A 21,103-nucleotide genomic window follows, 5' to 3' on the forward strand; every position below is an offset into this window, starting at 1 on the left:
CAAGTAAAAATCCTTCATGTCATAACCTGTTCACATTCCATTTTCTTTTTGTAAAAGTAAGCACTGTTTTTTGGATGCTTCAAAATGAAATAAATAATTCCAAACAAACTACCTTCCTTAAAGGTTTATTTTATGCAACTATGTAGAGTAACAAACACATCAGACATAAAAGGAAAAAAAGTAGCATGAATAACTGAGGAGATGCAATTTTCTGTAGTATTTTCACACATTTTGTATTAACTCTTATTTTCTTATTATTGTGGCAAAGATGTTTTTCTATTCTTTAGTTCAAAAGATAAAGGCAATATCTGCTTACAGGGACAAGTTTATTTTCTGGTGAGGATTACAAAGGTAATTTCTCATAGAATGGCAAGTTCAGCATTCTGACAGTTTCTTTAAAATATTGAGTATGTCATAAACTCAGAGTTCTTCAGCAATGATACAGGTTGGCTGTATGTGCTGCATCCATATGGGATCCCTATGCTTTGCCCCTTCTGGGTGTTAGAAAGCAAAAGGAAAGGATACAAACATGAAGCTTCTGCCACCTTCTGTGTCCTGAGTAATCAAGAGTATTGTACTTTCTATTAGAAACTATGAAAATGTGGCTCACTAAGCAATACCTTCCAATTCCTGACAATTTTGGAGAAGAAAATGTTGGCAACTTTCTGGAAGAAGCCCCACAATGATCTTCCATGGACAAGGTTAAGAATATGGAGACATCCCCAATTCCAGGCATGGATTCTCTTGGCCAAATAGTGAGTGAGAGGGTAGGATATTCCCACTGTCCTACTGGTGAATGAGGCTAAGAATCAGGAGGTAAGGAATGATAGTAACCAAATGAGCAGGGCTTTTATTTATTACTAACCTTTCTGGGTAGAAGAAGGAATGGGCAAGTGCTTCTCAAATCTACTGTAGTACCATGAGAGTAAGAAAATCATAGGAAGTCTGTTAGATTAACTCACAACTAGATATCAGACATGAAATGGAAATTTGAGTCAGAGGCTACCAGTTTTAACTGCAACATGTGTACCTTGAAAGTTTTTACCTTATTATTATAAGAAAAACTTAGGCAACTGAAACAATTAGAAAGCTGAGGTAAAGATGGAGGAGGCACCCTGAAATCCATAGAGAAAAGCATGCATTATGATGTCATTTCCAGCAATGGAAATGAAGGACATGATGTTAACTGAAATAAGCCAGACAAAGGAAGACCATTATTGCATGTGCTCTCTCATTTGAGGAAACTAAGGGAAAAAATGATGACCTAAAAGTGGAAAGAGGTATCAGGGTAGAAGAAAGAGTTAGCAGGGTAGAAGAAGGAAGTAGCAGGAGACTGGAGGAAATAAGAAAAGAGAGAGGGAAGGGGGAGAAAAGAAAGGATTGAAGGGAGGGTAGATATTATCATGATGATGTATGCATGTGTAGAAAGGTCACAGTGAAACTCATTGACTTGCAAAATCAATTTGTGTTGTACATTTTTGTAGCTTTTTGTTTGTTTGTTCTTGGTGGTACTGGGGTTTGAACTCAAGTCCTTGTATTTGGCAAGCAGGCGTTCTACTGCTTGAGCTACATCCCCAATCCAAGAGGAGGGAAAGATTTATTATGGCTTATGATTAAGAGGGTTCAGTCCATGGTTTGGCCCTATGTGTTTGGGCAGAGTATCGTGGTGGCAGGAGCACATATTATTAGAGAATCTACCTCACCTTATGATGAAAAGAAAACAGAGAAAGAGAAAGTCAGGAAGGGATCATTACCATACAAGCACCCACCCCTAGTGACCTACTTCTCCTAGTGTAACCCCACCTCCTAAAGTTTTGAGAATCTCCCAAAGTATCAGTGCCATCTGGGGACCTAATACATGACCTGCTGGAAATGCAGAATGGCACAGCTGGTCTTGAAGATAATTCTTCTGAAAGAGATAAATGGAGCCTTTCTGTACGATAGGAAAATCACATTCCTACTTAATTACCAATTATTTGAAAACTCATCTCCATGAAAATATCTGTATGAAAAGACAGAAAGTTTTATTCATAATTTCAAAATATGGAGGTAATTAAGATATACTTCCACAAGTAAAGGTGTAAAAATGCAGCATATCCGTATAGTGGGATATTTATCAACTAAAGCAATATATTATCAAGTATACAAAGGCATAGATGAAGTTCACATGAATATTGCTATATACAAGAAGTCAGGGTTTAAAAACCTATACACTGTATGGTTCCATTTATTTTACATCTTGGAAGAGGCAACTTTAGAGAGAAAATAAAGCAGTGATTGCCATGAATTCAGTGGGGGGTAGTTATACAATTGTGATCCCTGAAATTAATCTGAATTATGTGTTCAGATCTCTAGAACATCTGTAGTTTGACAGTTTTTATTATACAAGCTGCTCAGCAAAGAACTAGTAACGTGCACATCATATATCTCTTCCTGATGGATGCACCCAGGTAAAGCAGAATGGTCAAAGAAAGTAGCTGACTCCAGAAAAGAATTTCTCCACTCATCTTCTTCCTGTACAATGAACAAGAAAAAAAAGGTGAGGAGTTAAATGGATCTACTCTGAAAACTTAAGATTCCAACTTGATTATTCATGGGAAAATGTATCTTTTGTTCACTAACTGCAAACGCAGATCAGTTTGGTTGGCATACCTTCCTAGTCAATCCTGGATACAAGGAAGCTGTTACTAATTGAGCACATCCCCAAAACCACAGTTATTGGAACTTAAATTCCTTAATGCAGTAGTGTTGGGGGATGGAACCTAGTGGGAGATATTTGGGTCTTAGGGACAGAGTCCTTAAAAATGAATCAATAATCTCTTTCTCAATGGAATAGGCTAGTTATTACAGGAGTTTCATGCACTTTCATCTTGTCTACATGAACCCATTTATCTTCCTCATTTTGTCATGAGCTGAAGTAACATGAAGCCCTCAGAAATTAGGCCATGTGATTTTGGACTTCCCAGCCTCCAAAACAATGAGCTAAAATAAATAGCTAGTTTACAGTGTTCTAGCATAGAAACAGAAAATAGATTAAGAAAAGACAAAGAATGGGATCTAAGGGATCCAAGCTTAATTTAGGTACCTTTTGTAAAAAAGATCATTGTCCTCATTTGACCACTCAGGTAAATGTGTCAAGCATGAGATGTGTGTGATAGAAAAAATCTATACATATATACATAGATATAAATATATATGAATATAGACATACATATCTATACATGTGAAGCATTATACATATATATACATAATACACATCCTGTATGTATTATAGAGATATATGGAGCACTAGCTATTGGAATGCACCCCTGGATTAGTGTAAGTGTAGGTAGAGAACACCTTTAATCTTAAAGGTGTAGGAAGAAGTATTTATGAGATTTATCTTAAAAACAGTGTCTGGATCCTTCCTCCAGAAGTAAGCATCCTGTGGAGATCACTCACTCACTGCAAGAACCTAACTTTAGAGGGGAAAAAATGGTGACTAAGGTAGGGAATCAGATCTCCTAAGCTCTGTGACTTCAGATACCTCTTTGAAACTCTGGAGCCACACTTGGATAATTGTGATTATTTTAGCCAAAATAATAACCACCCACATACTAGGTGCTGATAAAATTCAAAGACTGACCCTTAAATCAGCCTTTAATTGCACCTAACAGTCACAAAAATCCTGCCTGGCACAGCCACAAAGGGGTGCCTGGCTCCAGCCCTGGGAACAAAGCCCCTGGCCACTTCTCTTTTCTTTCTTTTTTTTCTTCATTTCATTCTTCTCCAAACAAACAGAAGACAGAATATGAATCAAAATCAAACTCTGTGACATCCTGGACCCCTAGCCTATGGAAAGCATCCCTATGCTGTGCCAAACAATGCCATTTCTCACCAACAGCTGGCACCAAATCTACCTGAGTGAGATTGCAGAATATATAGGTGAGCATTACACACCACATGGGATTCCTATCCAATCCCCCCACCCCGGGGAAAATAACTCAGTGCAGCCCATGAGTAGACTGAATGCCCCCCTCAAGCAAAACTGAGAGCCATAAACAGTGAACTGTAATCTAACACTGACACTGAAGAGGGGGTGCAACACTGAACCCTCCCTGGAGAATGGGGAAGGGGTAAAAAGCCAATCTCTCACTGTTGAACTGTGAGGGTGTGGCAGAGAACTGAGCTCTCAGTGTCCATGCCATAAAGCAGCAAAGGCTGAGAGTGGAGATGGGGCCAACAAACCACCCACCTAGAGGAGCTGCCAGCACAGATTGGGAGAAGCATAAAGGCTAAGAGAGGGAGCTGAGTGACAAACTAACCTCCCAAAGCTGGGCAAGTGGTGGATCCCAGAGCCCCACCTTGCTGGAGGAGGAGCTGACCAAACAGAGCTGCAGCTGAAGGGCAACACAGCTGCTGCCTGGTAAAAACAGCTCTGACCACCCTTCATGAGCTGGTAGTCTTACCTCACCTCCCAACTCCAACTAATCTTGTGGACAGAAGATCCAAATACCACTCACAAGCCAGTCACCTGGTGAGACCATGCTAGAGCTTTCACTTGAACACCAATACCAGTATTGGACACCTAAGGAATGACTGCAGAACTTTGATTAGTAGATGGAACAGAACCAGGTTCCTGAACCTGGTGTGTTTTCTTATTGTGTTTCTTTTTCTTTTCTTTCTTTCTTTCTTTCTTTCTTTCTTTCTTTCTTTCTTTCTTTCTTTCTTTCTTTCTTTCTTTCTTTCTTTCTTTCTTTCTTCCTTTCTTTCTTTCTTTCCTTCCTTTTTTATTACTGTATTATTAACTCCATCACCACTATTCTCTTATCCCTATTATCATCCTCTTCACTGTCCTTCCTTCTCCTGTACTACAATTCGTTGTTCTCCCTCCCAACTACTCTTCCTGCCCCTTATTTTCCACTCTTTCCTTTGTCTTCACCTCTTCTTCCCATCCTCGCTCAACCTAAATGTAATGCCCACTAAAAAAACCCTCACAGAAGAAATCTGGGTAGAAATCTCTGAAAAATTCATGGAAAAGATAGTAGACATGGTTAACCAGAATTTACAAGATGTACTCAAGAAATTTTAAGACACCAAAAACAAAGAACATGAAATGACACAGAAACAAACAAATGAACTCAGAAAGGACGTCAACAAATACCAAGTGAAACAAAGCACACTATAAAAAAGAGAGATGCATGAATTAAAGACAACAAAACAAGTTATAAGAGAAGATTTGAACAAAGATTTGGAAAACCTTGGAAGAAAGAATCAAACAGAAATTGTGAAAATAAAAAATCTCATCAGTCAAATAAAAAACACAGTTTAAGGCCATTCCAACAGACTAGAACAAGTGGAACAGACTCTCAGAGCTCAAAGATTAAAAAAGAAATTAAAGAGAAAACAAAATAAATCTTACTCAAACAACTCAAAAGCTGTGAAAGGAATATGCAAGAACTCAGTGACTCCATCAAAGGCCAAACCTGAGAATCATGGGAATGGAAGAAGGAGAAGAGGTACAAACCAAAGTGATATGTAACATATTTAATAAAATAATAGCAGAAAATTTCCCAAGTCTTGAGAAAGTTTTGCCCATTCAGGTACATGAAGCCTCCAGGACACAAACAGATTTGATCAAAATTGAACCTCCTCATGGCATATTATTATCAAAACAACAAACAAAGAGAACAGAAAGAATATTGAAGGCTGCAAGAGAGAAAAAAAATAACATATAAAGGTAAACCCATCAAAATAACAGAAGATTTCTCAACAGAAACCTTAAAAGCAGGAAGGGCATAGAGTGAGGCATTTTGGGCACTGAATGAAAATAACTTCAACCCTAGGACTCTACCCAGCAAAACTATCATTCAAAATTGATGGAACAATAAAAATCTTCCACAATAAACAAAAATTAAAACAATACATGACCACCAAGCCACCACTACAGAAGATTCTACAAGGAATTCTACAAACAGAAGAAAAAAGCAAACAAAACCACAAGAGGATGGGAAGCATCAAACAATAGGAAAAGAAAAAACAAGCAATCAGAGAGGAACATTGATTCCACTACACACAATCATACCCTTAAACAACAAAAACAACTAAATGGTGGGAATCACCACATACCTATCAATATTAACACTGAATGTTAATGGAATCACTCCCCTATCAAAAGACACTATTTGCCAAACTGGGTTAAAAAGGAAGACCTGACAAGCTGTCATTTACAAGATACCCATTTTACTGACAGAAATAAACACTGCCTTAGGATAAAAGGCTGGAAGAAGATTTACCAAGCCAGTGGCCCCTGAAAACAGGCAGGAGTAGCAATACTTATCTCAGACAAATTAGACTTCAAATGTACATTGATCAAATGAGATAAAGAAGGGCACTTCATACTAATAAAAGGGGAAATACACCAAAAGGAAATAACAATTATCAACCTATATGCACTCAATGTCATTGCACCTAATTTCATCAAAGATACACTAAAGAATTTACAAGCACATATAGACTCCAACACAATGGTAGTGAGAGACTTTAATACCCCTTTATCAAAAATAGATAGGTCATCCAAAAATAATCAAAAAGAAATCCTAGAACTAAATGACACTATAAATCAAATGGACCTAAATTGGTGTCTATAGAATATTTAATCCAACAACAACACAATATGCATCCTTCTAAGGAGCCCATGGAAATTTCTCCAACTTAGATCATATCTTAGGACACAAAGCAAGCCTCAGCAAATATAAGAAAATAGAAATAACTCCCTGCATAACCAACTGATCACAATGTATTAAAACTAGGACTCAATAATAAAAATAACAGCATAAAAACACACAAATAATTGGAAGCTGAATAGCACATTTCTCAACGATCAGTGAGTCATGGCAGAAATAACAGAGGAAATGAAAAGTTTTCTGGAAACTAATAAAAATCAAAACACAACCTGCCATAACCTATGGGACACAGCAATGGCAGTCCTAAAAGGAAAGTTTACAGACATGAGTGCATATATTAAAAACACAGAAATATCTCAAATACACAACCTAATGTTATATCTCAAATGCCTAGAAAAAAGAAGAGCAAGGAAAACCCAAAACAAGCAGAAGGAAAGAAATAATAAATGTAAGGGATGAAATTAGTGAAATAGAGGCCAAAAAAACCATGCAAAAATCAATGAAACAAAAAGATGGTTCTTTGAAAAGCAAAAACAAGATTGACAAGTCCCTGGCAAATTTGACTAAAATGAGGAGGGAAAAGACCCAAATTAGCAAAATCAGAAATGAAAAATGGGAGATAACAGCAAACAACACAGAAATCCAGGGAATCTTCAGAGACTGCTTTCACAAGATATATTTCAATTAATTGGAAAGTCTTGAAGAAATGGACAAATTTCTAGATACTTATGACCATCCAAAACAGAACCAAGAATTAACCACCTAAACAGATCTATAATTTAATAAAAAAATTGAAGCAGCAATAGTCTCCCAAAAAAGAAAAGTTCAGGACCTGATGGATTCTTAGCTTAATTCTTTCAGAACTTCAAAGAACTAATACCAACACTCCTTAAACTTTTCCATGAAATAGAAAGGGAAGGAACACCACTTGACTCATTCTATGAAGCCAATATTACACTCCTCACAAAATTGGATAAGGACACATCCAAAAAGGAGAACTACAGGCCAATCTCCTTAATGAAGATTTATGCAAAAATCCTCAATAAAATAATGGCAAACTGAATCCAACAACATATCAGAAAGATCATTCACCATGACTAAGTTGGCTTTATCCCAGGGATGTAGGGATGGTTCAACATATGCAAATCTATAAATGTAATATAGCACATTAATAGATTCAAAGACAAAAACCTCATGATATCTCAATAGATGCAGACAAAGCCTTTGATAAGATTCAACCCCACTTCATGATAAAAGCTCTAAGAAAACTAGGAATAGAAGGAATGTACCTCAACATTATAAAGGTTATATATGACAGACCTATAACCAACATCATACTTAATGGGGAAAAACTGAAACCATTCCCCCTAAACTCAGGAACATGACAAAAGTGTCACTCTCCCCATTCCTCTTCAGCATAGTCCTGGAATTCCTAGCCAGAACAATAAGGCAAGAAGAAGGAATAAAAGGAATGCAAATAAGTAAAGAAACAGTTAAAATATCCCTATTTGCAGAAGACAAGATTCTATACCTCAAATACCCAAAAAACTCTACCCAAAAAATTCTAGATACCATGAACAGCTTCAAAAATGTAGCTGGATATATAAAATCAACTCACAAAAATCAGTAAACTTTCTATATACCAATAATGAACAAATTGAGAAAGAATATAGGGAAATAATCCCATCAACAATAGCCTCCAAAAAATTAAATACCTAGCAGTAAACTTAATGAAAAAGGTAAATGACCTCTTCATGGAGAATTACAAACCACTGAAGAAAGAGATCGAGGAAGACTACAGAAGAAGGAGAGATCTCCCATGCTCATGGATTGGTAGCAGCAATGTAGTAAAACTGGCTACACTACTAAAAGAAATCTACATGTTCAACACAATTCCCATCAATCTCCAAATGACATTCATCACACAGTTTGAAAAATCTACCCTAAAATTCATTTGGAAACACAAAAGACCATGAATAGCCAAGGCAATACTCAGCAAAAAGAGCAATGGTAGAGGAATCACAATTCTGACTTCAAACTATACTACATAGCCATAGCAATAAAAACTGCATGGTACTAGCACAAAAACAGATATGAATACCAGTGGAACATAATAGAGGACCCAGATATGAACCCATACAGTAATGCCATCTTATTTTTGACAAAGTCACCAAAATCCTATGATGGAGGAAAAGACAGCCTCTTCAACAAATGGTGTTGTGAAAAGTGACTGTCTGACTGCAGAAAACTGAAACTAGATCCATGTCTGTCACCCTGTACTAGTATCTACTCAAAATGGATTAAGGACCTTAATATCAGAACTGAAACCTTGCAGTTAGTACATGAAAGAGCAGGGAATACCCTGGAAACAATAGGTATAGGCAAAGACTTCCTCAGTAGAACTCCATCAGCCCAGCAACTAAGAGAAAGGATGGACAAATGGGACTACAAGAAATTAAAAATCTTCTGCACAAAGAAAGAAATGGTCTCTAAACTGAAGAGACCACCTACACAATGGGAGAAAATATTTGTCAGCTATACATCAGAGAAAGGACTGATAACCAAAATATATAGAGAGCTCAAAAAACTAAACTCCCCCAAAATCAATGAACCAATAAAGATGTGGGCAACTGAACTAAACAAAACTTTGTCTAAGGAAGACAAAAAATGCTCACCACCCCTGGACACAAAGGAAATGCAAATCAAAACCACACTAGGATTCCACCTACACCTGGTAGAATGGCTATCACCAAGAACACCACCAACAACAAATGTTGGCAAGGATACAGAGAAAAAGGAACCCTCATACACTGCTGGTGGGAATGTAAGCTAGTTAAACCACTTTGGAAAATATTATAGGGGCACCTTAAAAAACTAAACATAGATCTGCCATATGATACAACAATACCAACTCCTAGTGATATACCTGAAGAAATGTGACTCAAGTTACTACAAAAGCACCTGCATTCCCATGTTTATTGTAGTACCATTTACAATAGCCAAAGTATGGAAACAGCCAAGATGCCCTACAACATATGAAAGGATCAAGAAAATGTGATATTTATACACAATGGAATTTTACTCAGCCACAAGGGAGAATGAAATTTTGTCATTCTCAAGTAAATGGATGGAACTGGAGAACATCTTATGCGAAGTTAGCTAGACTCAGAAGCCTAAAAATAGCATGTTCTCCCTCATAGGTATATTAAAAGCCAAAAACAAATGCAGTAACATTATTGGACATAGATCACACACTAAGGGGAGAACACACACAGGAGAAATAGGGAAAGGAAAGAAACCTAAAACTTGAATGTGGTTAATGTGCTCACTGTATTGTAGCAAATAAAGTAATCTTAAATTGTCAGAGGCTGCTATGAGAAGGGGACCAGGAAGTAGTAAAGAGGTCTGGTAGAAATTAACCAATGTGGGTTGCAATATGCATGTACATGGAAGGAATACTAGGAATCTCTCTGTATAGCTATCTTTATCCCATACTAGCAAAAACGATATGTTTTTCTTATTATCTCTTATGTTTTCTCTTCAACAAAATCAGAGAAGAGGGTGGAACAGGTTTGCCTGAGAGTGGGGTTGTGGGTGGAGGGGAGGTGGCACAAACAATGTAAGTAAATGTAAAAATGATAAAATAAAAGGGAGAGACAGAGGGGGAAAAAAAAGAACTTAACATTATCTGATATATCTTACATCCTCCACCAGATGGCTCTGTCAGTGTAATAAGAAAAATGGGAATACCCCAGCACCTGCATGGTTTCTTAGTCACTAATCTACCACCTCAAGAAAACAGCCTTCAGAAAACCAAACCACTTTATTCTCAGTCACAGAAAGGAGCAGACAATATCACATAGCTAATGGCCTGAAGAAATGGACAGATGGGTTCAACTGTTTTCAGCAAAGCCTTCCAAAACTGAGTTACTGAAGTGGAAGCCCTAAGGTCGTCAGTCAGCGGTAAAGTGATATGGGAGTGAATGTATCCCTTTATTCAGAATGTATCTCTTTATTCAGAATTTATTAGAATCTACCTAAATACATGTATTTAGATACCTCCCCTGAAAACTATAAACACTTACTTTCCTCAAATGGAAACACAAACACTTATTAGGACAATCTGTATTATGTATACACTGGAGATGTAGTTTGAAGTGGCCTCTTTTTAACGTATGTCTTGTTTTTTAAAACTGTGTAGTGCCTGGGTAGAACATTTATAGAACAGAAAAACCAATGGTCTCTTGGGAAGTGGTGTTTGAGAATTTCAAATCCTGCTGAGACCTCATCAAGCACCTTTACATGTTTTCATTCGGGACCCAGAGAGCATGAAAAATGCCATAGCTCAAGATTGATTGATTTTATATGTTAGTGTGTTTAATATGCAGAAGGTGATCAATACACGGATAAGGAAATTACAGTAGGAGAGCCTTACTTAATACACTCTTCTACCTGGAATAAGTTGGTTAATCAAATCATTTCCAAGAGTGCCATTTATAAGTGAGGGAAGATATCCCAGATTGTGGAGTAAGGTGAGATTCTTTCAGAGAGGAATGGAGTATCCTGTGCTCAGTTCAACACTAGGTAAAAGACTCAAAAATTGAAGCTTAGGTGATTTTCTGACATAATATTTATTTACTTAAGATACTTTTTGTTTTAGATAAATGTTTGCAATTTAAAGACTTTTTATCACACTGATTTAGAATTTCAAAAGATGTAAATATTTACAAAAGTATAAAATAATGTTTTTCTTAGATAGATTATAATTACATTTGTTTTACTTTTAAAGAACTAACCTATTTTTCTTCAACTTTTAAAATTTTAATTTAGGAAGAAAATGATATGACAATTTAGAATTGAAAACTTTATTTTGTTAATCTGATATTCATATTAGCTAAAACGGCTAAATGAAACTTCATTCATTGGCTTTACTTCTAACATACTTTTTATTTTTTTATAATGTGTTTGGATAGTTGGTCTATATGGTGTTGAATTTGGACAAAGGAGTGATCTAACATGATAAAATTCCTATTTTTGTGTTTTAGATTGATTTATACAATAAGTTGCCATTAAGGCAATTTGTGTAAATAAAGAAAACATTCTAAGAAATTGCTTAAAAATTTTCTGAATGAGAAAGGACCATCCAATAAAAATGAGTCATTTCTTTTCCCTCATGTCTGTCTACATCATTAACATCCATGGTTTTAACAGCAAAACTCTGTCCATTGTTTCCGATAAATTTCTGTTTGTACACTTTACTTTGCTTTTGGTCAGAATGTTCTTATTGGAATAACATGTCTGATTTCTTTTATTCTCATACCTATCATAGAATCCAAATTTTCTCCTGCAATATTTTGTAGATATAACTGGAAATAAGTTCTATCTATCCTTACATGTCTATTTTAGTGATATCTATACTTTCTCTATAATGTATATTTTAGAGGTTGTAAATAATTATCATGATACCCTCAACACAAAGTATATTCTCATATAATGTCATGTCTATCATGAAAATGTAACTGTTTAATGCGTTTGATGATGAAGATACCCAGGAAGGAAAATTTCCCCAGAGATGTCATTAATCTTAATATTAGACCTCCAATTTACTTGCTATACAAACTTAAACAATTTTGTTGTATAAGTTTACTATCTCATTTTATATATACTTGATGTCAAAAACAATTATGTCCTTGTTAATGTCTCTTCATTGCATTTTAATATTCGTATGACTCTTAAATTATGTTTCAGTGCTGTCCAGAGATTCATTGTGCTTTTTGAAATTCACCAAATAATCCTCTTCTTTTTAGGCTATGCTGAGCTGAAAATTATTCATATTTTTGATCTCTAAATAAAGAGTGAAATGTAGCAAGAACCAGAAGTGGATGGAGAAAATATTTATATTTAACATTTTTAATTTTTTAACTTCATTGTCCCATCTTTAAGAATCCTTATCTCTCTAGATTTACACACAGCTTTGTATTCATTTCCCCCATCTCATAAAACTACATTTATATATTTCCCTTTGTTCCTATGTCCCTGCATCCCAATATTCACTTTACTTGGTGCATTCTCAGATCTATAAACACAGAAGAAATGCAGAAGTGTCAATATCTATCTGCAGTCACTCATGTTATCATATTATTCCTGTTGATTTGTTATTAGGATTCAGGGTGAAAGGAATGGAGGATGAAAGTGGAGATCTAAGCAATGGGAATACTAATAGGAACAGTAAATACAATTGTTTCCTATGCTTCATTTTCACCTATTCAGAATTGGATTGCAGCCATGGAAGAAATGCAACAGGAATAGGAATTTCAGCTTGATTTAGTGAGTAAAATAGTAATCATGTGCTAGCACAGTATACTAAGAATGGAGAAGTGTATATGTGTGTGTGTGTGTGTGTGTGTGTGTGTGTGTGTGTGTGTGTGTAATGTAAAATGTGGACTTATGTGTTTCAAATAACAGGTAGCATTTTGGGTTTTTAGGCAAATGTGTTTCATTTTATTCAACTAATCTTTGACTGAAAAGAAAAGTAACATGGCATCCAACTCCTGGTAATTCTCAACAAAGAAAAATATTTTTTCTGTCTTTAAACTGTTAATTTACCTCTAATTCATTTACATAAAACAAATGAACAATTACTAACATCATGTAGATTATTTGCCAGTAGAATTGCAAATTTATGTCTTAATTGTCTACTCAGAAAATCTGAAAATGCTAAAATTATTTTTCTTGGTATAACCATCTATAAGACACAAATAAGCATTATATTTCTTTTTGAACACTAGTTTTCACTGCCATTGTGCTGAACAGATAAATAACTACTTTTTTTTTTCTATTTGGACATGGTAAGGGTCAGAGGACCAAATGAGAAACCACACAAGAGTGACAGTGTTCATCTTGGTGGGTTTGACTAATGACCTACAATTGAAAGGTGTGCTCTTTATTTTCCTGCTTCTCACTTACTTGCTAAGCATCACTGGCAATCTGATCATCATCACACTCACCCTGGTGGATTCCCACCTTAAGAACCTCATGCATTTTTTCATCAGGAATTTTTCCTTCTTAGAAATTTCCTACACTACTACATACATTCCTAAATTGCTAGTTGTTATGGCAACTGGAGACCATACGATTTCCTATAATAATTGTATCACTCAAGTGTTTTTTGCCTTCCTACTTGGAGCATCAGAATTTTACTTACTGGAAGCAATGTCCTATGACCGCTGTGTGGCCATCTGCAAGCCCCTGCATTACACAACCATCATGAGCCACAGAATCTGCACACAGCTCGTTCTCAGCTCTTGGCTTGGTGGCTTTTTGGTCATCTTTCCACCACTGGTAATAGGACTAAATATTGATTTCTGTGCCTCCAACGTTGTTGATCATTTTTACTGTGACACTACTCCCCTCCTGCAGATTTCCTGCACAGACACACAGCTCCTGGAGACGATGGGATTTGCCTCAGCTTTGGTGACACTGTTGGTCACACTAATGTTGGTGATAATGTCCTACACTTTTATTGCTGTGACAATTTTTAAAATCCCTTCAACTAGTAAGAAGAAAAAGGCTTTTTCCACATGTTCTTCTCATATGATCGTGCTATCCCTGTCATATGGCAGCTGCATCTACATGTATGTTAAACCATCAGTCAAACAAAGGATTTCTTTTTCCAAGGGAATTTCAGTGCTGAACACTTCAGCTGCTCCACTTTTGAATCCTTTTATCTATACCTTACGGAATGAGCAAGTGAAGAAAGCCTTCATTAATACAATACACAGGATTGCCTCATTCTCAAAAAAATGAATTGAATATTCTATTTTATTGTATAAAGGAAGTAAATAAAAGACTCAAGTAAAACCAACAGCTTGTAAGACACAGGTTCTTCCTTTTTTCATTCCTTTCAGTGCTTTGTGATTCATCTTTATACTTTTTCAAACTATTTTTTCACAAATATGTTTGGTCTAAAGTAGTTAATTTCTACTTTATTCTCCATTACAGGTATTCTATTTTATCTTTCTTCTTACTTTATTTTTCTGTGGTTATCTTTTGAAAACTGAGTTTTTCAATATGTTTCTTTGTCTTTTAAGAATTCTACATAGGACTGGAGGTGTGGCTTAGTGGTAGAGTGTTTGCATAGCATGCATGAGACTCTAAGTTTAATCCTCAGTATGGGGGGGAAATTCCAGTCAATCGTGACTATAAAATATTGTTTCATTCATAATTACATTGAATGTATTATACAGTGCAAAGGTTATTTGCTGCTCTATATTTATGATTGATGATAACCCTTGATATTAATATTCTTTATATTTTGGTCATATTATCAATTTTCTATTTAAAGGAATTAAAAGAAATCATAGTGGCATTTAGACATCACAAGTGATGTTCATCTTTCATGATATGTATTAAAATTATATATACATATTTATAGAGTTACAATTTAAAGCATGTTCCATGGAAACATTATTTATTTTCTTTCTGAAATGAATTACATTTGCAAGCCACTTAATCATGGTTTAAAGAAAATGTGTTAATCTTACTGACTTATTTTGAGAATTAGTAGTTAAATACAATACTTAACTGTTGCTCTCAAAACTCAAACTTCCTTTTTTTGCTTGGGATATTCTTAAATCTAGCTAGAAATGAAATGAATTGTTACTACACAAGAGTAATGTCAACTTAATGTATTTATTATTTCCAAAAGTTGTTTCTCAAGTATATATATAAAATATATTTGTAAAATGTGTGCATATGGAGATTGTCATAGAGGTAGATGCATATCTATATAGCTATTCCTCCTCCTACTGAAACCAAGATAACTAAAGAATCAAATCCTTATCTTAAGTCTATTTTCCAGCTGTAGGTCAGGTTCTGCTAGGAGCTTTAAAATTATTTCCTTTGTGACTACCAGAATTGTTAAAAACTTAAATATAAATGACAATATTTCATGAATACCCATATTTCATAAAAATTTCACAAAGCTGTGCTTATCTTGGCCATAATTTTTAATTTCATTTTATAAAATATACAAATCTTCACTGAAGGAAAATAAGTTTGGAATGTGGTGCCTAAAGGGACAGAATAATTATTCCCAGGGAGAACTACACATAGTGTATATAATGGGAAAATCATATAGGTTTCTGTAGAATTATAGGATGTACTTCATATCAGAAATTATTTGGTTAAGTTGTTATTTAGGTATATGTTATTTTCCATTTTATTAAGTACACTTAATTATTCTAAAGCACTTTCTTAAATTTAGAAATATTAAGCATGCAGAAAATACAAATATACATATATGTAATATTGTGAGACAATTTAATAAAAATAAAACCTAAGGGTCTTTGAATAGACAAAATAGTCTTAATTCTTTATGTATCAGTGAGGATCAGTTTGGTGAAAATGTACTGTCCAAGTTAAACCACTTGGCTAAGCTGTCACTGAGTTATGCTGAAAAATTTTATATATTAATGAGCTTGTCCTCAGCACTCTAAGTCATCATTTCAAATATCAGTTTTCTTAAGAACTTTATTTGTTATTCTAAGGCAGAGCTAATTATTCAAATCCCTGTGTTACTTCATACATATCAGTTTATATTTTCAGTAACTCAATAGCATCTCTACTAGAAAATTTTTTCCAATTTACAGGTTGATTAACTCACAAAATTAGCTCTTTTGAATGAGCTTTTTCCAAAAAAAAAAACATAATGTTTTTGGAAAAAGACATTTTTGTTTGGATAATACAGCTATACTGGGAGTTTTCTTATGCCATTCCTATTTATAGATAATATCTCAAATTGGTTCATGTTCTTTATTTTTCTCCTCTCTCCCTTAATCCCTTTTTGTGGTAATTTCAACACATTTTAAAATTCTATGTTAGTTACTGTATAGAAAGTACATCAACCATATTCAACTTCTTAACTTCTCTTTACCTGCCTTCTTTCATTAGTGAAATCTGCTTCATGATATTGCTTAAATTTGCACTGGGCCAATATTCCACATATTAGAGCAAACATGCAGTTTTGGCTTTCTGAACCTGGTTAACTTCACTTAAGATGATGTTCTCCAGTTCCATCATTTGGCAAAGAACAAAATTGCATTGTTCTTTATGGCTGAATAAAATTCCATTGTATATAAATATTACATTTTCTTAATCTATTCATTAGTTGTGCCATCTTGACTGTCTCCATAGCTTAGCGATTGTGACTAATCTTGCAAAAAACATGAATAGGCAGTTGTTATTGTAACCTGTTTTATAGTTCCTTCAAGTATCCCTAGGATTGTTACTTATGGATCATAGGCAGCTCATTTTTAGTTTTTTGAGGAGCATCTGTACTGTTTTCCATCGTGGTTGTACTAATTTATATCCCCATCAACAGTGCATGAGGGTTCCTTTTTCTGTGCATCCTCGACAATATTTGTTGTTTGTATTCCTCAAGATAGCCATTCTAAGGAGCGATGTGGAATCTTAACATGGTTTTGATTTGCATTTTCTTTATGGCCAGTGAAATTGAGCATTTCTTCATGTGTTCTTTGGCCATTGAACTTCTTCTTTTGAAAAACCTCTGTTCATCTCATTTACCCATTTCTTCTCTGGACACTGATATTTTGGAAGTTTAGTTTTTTGATCTCCCTGTATATTCTGATTATTAATCCCTTGTCATTTGAATAGCTGGCACAGGTTTTGTTTTTGCATTCTGTGGGCTACCTATTAAGTATGGTGACCATTTCTTTTGCTATGCAGAATGTTTTTAGTTTCATGTAGTCCCATTTGTCAATCATTTTTCTAAGTTGCTGAGCCATTGGAGTTCTATTTAGGAAATTATTGCCTATGCCTATTAGTTCCAATGTATTCCCTGCTCTTTCCTGCGCTACCTTCAAAGTTTCAAAGGTCTTACATTAAGACCTTAAGTGGTCCTTAACTTTGAGTTGATAATTGTAGAGGTTAAAAGACGTGGACCTCTAGTTTATGTTTTCTGTAAGCAGATATCCAGTTTTCCCAGCAACATTCCTTGGAGAGACTCTTTTCACCATTGTATGCTTTTGGAAACTTTGTCAAAAATCAGGTTGCCATAACTGCATAGATTCCTATCTGGGTTTTCTATTCTGTTCCACTGGTCTTCATATATGTTTCTGTGCCAGTACAATGCGGATTTTATTTCTATGTCTCTGTAGTATAGTTTCAAGTCACGTATTGTGTTTTTTTAATTCATTTATTCACATGTGCATACATTGTTTGGGTCATTTCTCCCCCCTGCTTCCACTCTCATGTTCTCCCTGCCACCCACCTTGCTTCCAGGCAGAACCTGTTCTGCCCTTATCTCTAATTTTGTTGAAGAGAAGACATAAGCATAATAAGAAAGACAAAGCGATTTTGCTGCTTGAGTTAAGGGTTGCTATACAGAGAGATTCCTAGCATTGCTTCCATGTATAAATGTGTTACAACCCAAATTGATTCATCTCTAATTGATCTTTACAAAGGTTTCTGATCACCTTCTTGTGTTGACCTCTGTCACTTTAAGGTTTCTATATTAGTTCCTCTGGAGTGGGGACATCAAATGCTTTCATGTTTTGGGTTTTCTACCTGATCCCATACCTCCAGTATGCGCTCTCCCCTTGTCATGCGACCCAATTCCTACAATATTGCTGTATTTGCCCTAGACCTAAAGTCTACATATGAAGGAGAACATACAATTTTTGGTCTTCTGAGTCCGGCTAACCTCACTCAGAATGATGTTCTCCAGTTCCATCCGTTTACTTGCAAATTATAAGATTTCACTCTTCTTCATGACTGAGTAAAATTCCACTGTGTATAAATACCACATTTTCTTGATCCATCCATCACTAGTGGGGTATCTTGATTGTTTCCATAATTTGGCTATTGTAAATATTGCTGCAATAAACATGGGTGTACAGGTGCCTTTGGAGTAGCCTGTGTTGCTTTCCTTTGTGTATATCCCCAGGAGTGGGATTGCTGGATCATATGGCGGATCTATATTCACATTTTGAAGAAGCCTCCAAATTTTTTTTACAGAGTGGTTGCACTAGCTTGCATTCCCACCAGCAGTGTATGAGGGTTCCTTCTTCCCTTCATCCTCTCCAACACCTGCTGGTGGTGGTGCTTTTGATGATGGCTATTCTAACGGGGGTGAAGTGGAATCTTAGTGTGGTTTTGATTTGCATTTCCTTTATGGCTAGATATGGTAAGCATTTTTTCATCTGTTTTTTGGCCAATGGAATTTCTCCTTTTGAGAACGTTGTGTTTAGTTCAGCTGCTCATTTCTTTAATGATTCATTGATTTTGAGAGAGTTTAGTTTAGTTTCCTAAGTTCCCTGTATATTCTGGTTATCAGTCCTTTGTCTCATGTATAGCTGGCAAATGTTTTCTCCCACTCTGTGGGTGGTCTCTTCAGTTTAGACATCATTTCTTTTGTTCTTTCTCTTAGTTGCTGGAATGATAGGGTTCTATTGAGGAAGTCCTTGCCTATACCTATTACTTTCAGAGTGTTTCCTGCTACTTCCTGTACTAATTTCAGAGTTTTGGGTCTGATATTAAAGTCTGATCTATTTTGAGTTGATACTAGTGCAGGGTGATAAACATGGATCTAGTTTCAGTTGCTAGCAGATGGATAACCACTTTTCCCAGCAACATTTGTTGAAAAGGCTGTCTTTTCTCCATCATATATTTTTGGCACCATTGTCAAAAATAAGGTGGGTATAGTTGTCTGTATTCATATCTGGGTCCTCTATTCTGTTCCACTGATCTTCATGTCTGTTTTTGTATCAGTACCATGATGTTTTTATTGCTATTGCTTTGCAATATAGTTTGAAGTTAAGTATTATGATACCTCCAGCATTGCTCTTTTTGCTGAGTATTGCCTTGGCTATTCTTGGACTCTTGATTTTCCAAATGAACTCTAGGGTGGATTTTTCAATATCTGTGATGAATGTCAATGGGATTTGATGGGAATTGCATTAAATATGTAGATTGTTTTTGGTAGTATAGCTATTTTTACTATGTTGATTCTACCAATCCACGAGCATGGGAGCTCTATCCATCTTCTGTAGTCTTCCTCGATCTCTTTCTTCAGGAGTTTTTAATGCTCCTTGTAGAGGTCATTCACATCCTTTGTTAAATTTACTCCTAAGTATTTGATTTTTTTTGAAGCTATTGTAAATGGAATTGTCTCCATATACTCCTTCTCAGTTTGTTTGTTGTTGGTGTATAGAAAAGCTAATGATTTTTATAAGTTGATTTTGTATCCTGCTACCTTGCTATAACTGTTTATGAAGTCTAGGAGTTTTTGGGTAGAGTTTTTTGGGTCTTTAAGGTATAGGATATATCATATGCAAACAGGGATCTTTTGACAGTTTCTTTACCTTTTTGTATTCCTTTTATTTCTTCTTACCTAATTGCTCTGGCTAGGAAATCCAGTACTATGTTGAATAGGAGTAGGGATAGTGAGCATCCTTGTCTTGTTCCTGATTTTAGGGGAAATGTTTTCCGTTTTTCACCATTAAGTATGATGTTGGCTGTAGGTTTGTTGTATATAGCCTTTACAATGTTGAGGTAGATTCCTTCTGTTCCTAGTTTTCTTAGAGCTTTTATCATGAAGTGGTGTTGGATCTTCTCAAAAGCTTTTTCTGCATCTATTGAAATGATCAAGTGGTTTTTGTCTTTGCTTCTGCTAATGTGGTTTATTATGTTTATTGATTTTTGTATGTTGAACCATCTTTGCATCCCTGGGATGAGGCAGACTTGGTCATGTTTAACGATCTTTCTGATGTGCTGTTGGATTTAGTTTGCTAGTATTTTATTAAGGATTTTTGAATCAATGTTCATTAAGGAAATTGGCATATAGTTCTCCTTTTTTGGAGGTGTCTTTTTTTGGTTTTGGGATTAGAGTAATATTGGGTTCATAAAATGAGTTAGGAAGTGTTCCTTTCTTTTCTATTTTGTGGAACAGTTTAAGGAGGATTGGTATTCTTCTTCAAGTGTCTGATAGAATTCAGCAGAGAATCCATCAGGTCCTGGACTTTTCTTTTTTTGGAAGACTCTTGATTGATTGCTGCTTCAATTTCATTTTGTGTTATAGATCTATTCAGGTGATTAATATCCTCTTGGTTCAGTTTTGGATGGTCCTAAGTATCTAAAAATCTGTCCATTTATTCAAGATTTTCAAATTTATTAGAATATAGGTTCTCAAATTAGTCTCTGATGATTTCCTGGATTTTCATGGGGTTTGTTGTTATCTCCCCTTTTACATTTCTGATTTTACTGATTTGGGTTTTTACTCTCCTCATTTTAGTTAGGTTTGCTGTAGCTCTGTCATTCTTATTCATTTTTTCAAAGAAACAGCTTTTTGTTTCATTAATTCTTTGTATGGTTTTTTCTTCTTTCTATTTCCTTGATTTTGGCCTTTATTTTTATTATAT

General features: G+C 35.3%; 1 protein-coding gene across 1 annotated transcript; it reads left to right on the plus strand.

Moving 5' to 3' along the window:
* Positions 1-13,532: 13,532 nt before the first annotated feature.
* Positions 13,533-14,471, plus strand: LOC141425514 (olfactory receptor 6C74-like). The gene has a single exon (XM_074081749.1). The coding sequence runs from the start codon at positions 13,533-13,535 to the stop codon at positions 14,469-14,471; it is 939 nt and encodes a 312-aa protein (XP_073937850.1).
* The last annotated feature ends 6,632 nt before the right edge of the window (positions 14,472-21,103 follow it).

Source organism: Castor canadensis, chromosome 8 (genome assembly GCF_047511655.1).
Source record: "Castor canadensis chromosome 8, mCasCan1.hap1v2, whole genome shotgun sequence".
Classification (NCBI taxonomy): domain Eukaryota; kingdom Metazoa; phylum Chordata; class Mammalia; order Rodentia; family Castoridae; genus Castor; species Castor canadensis.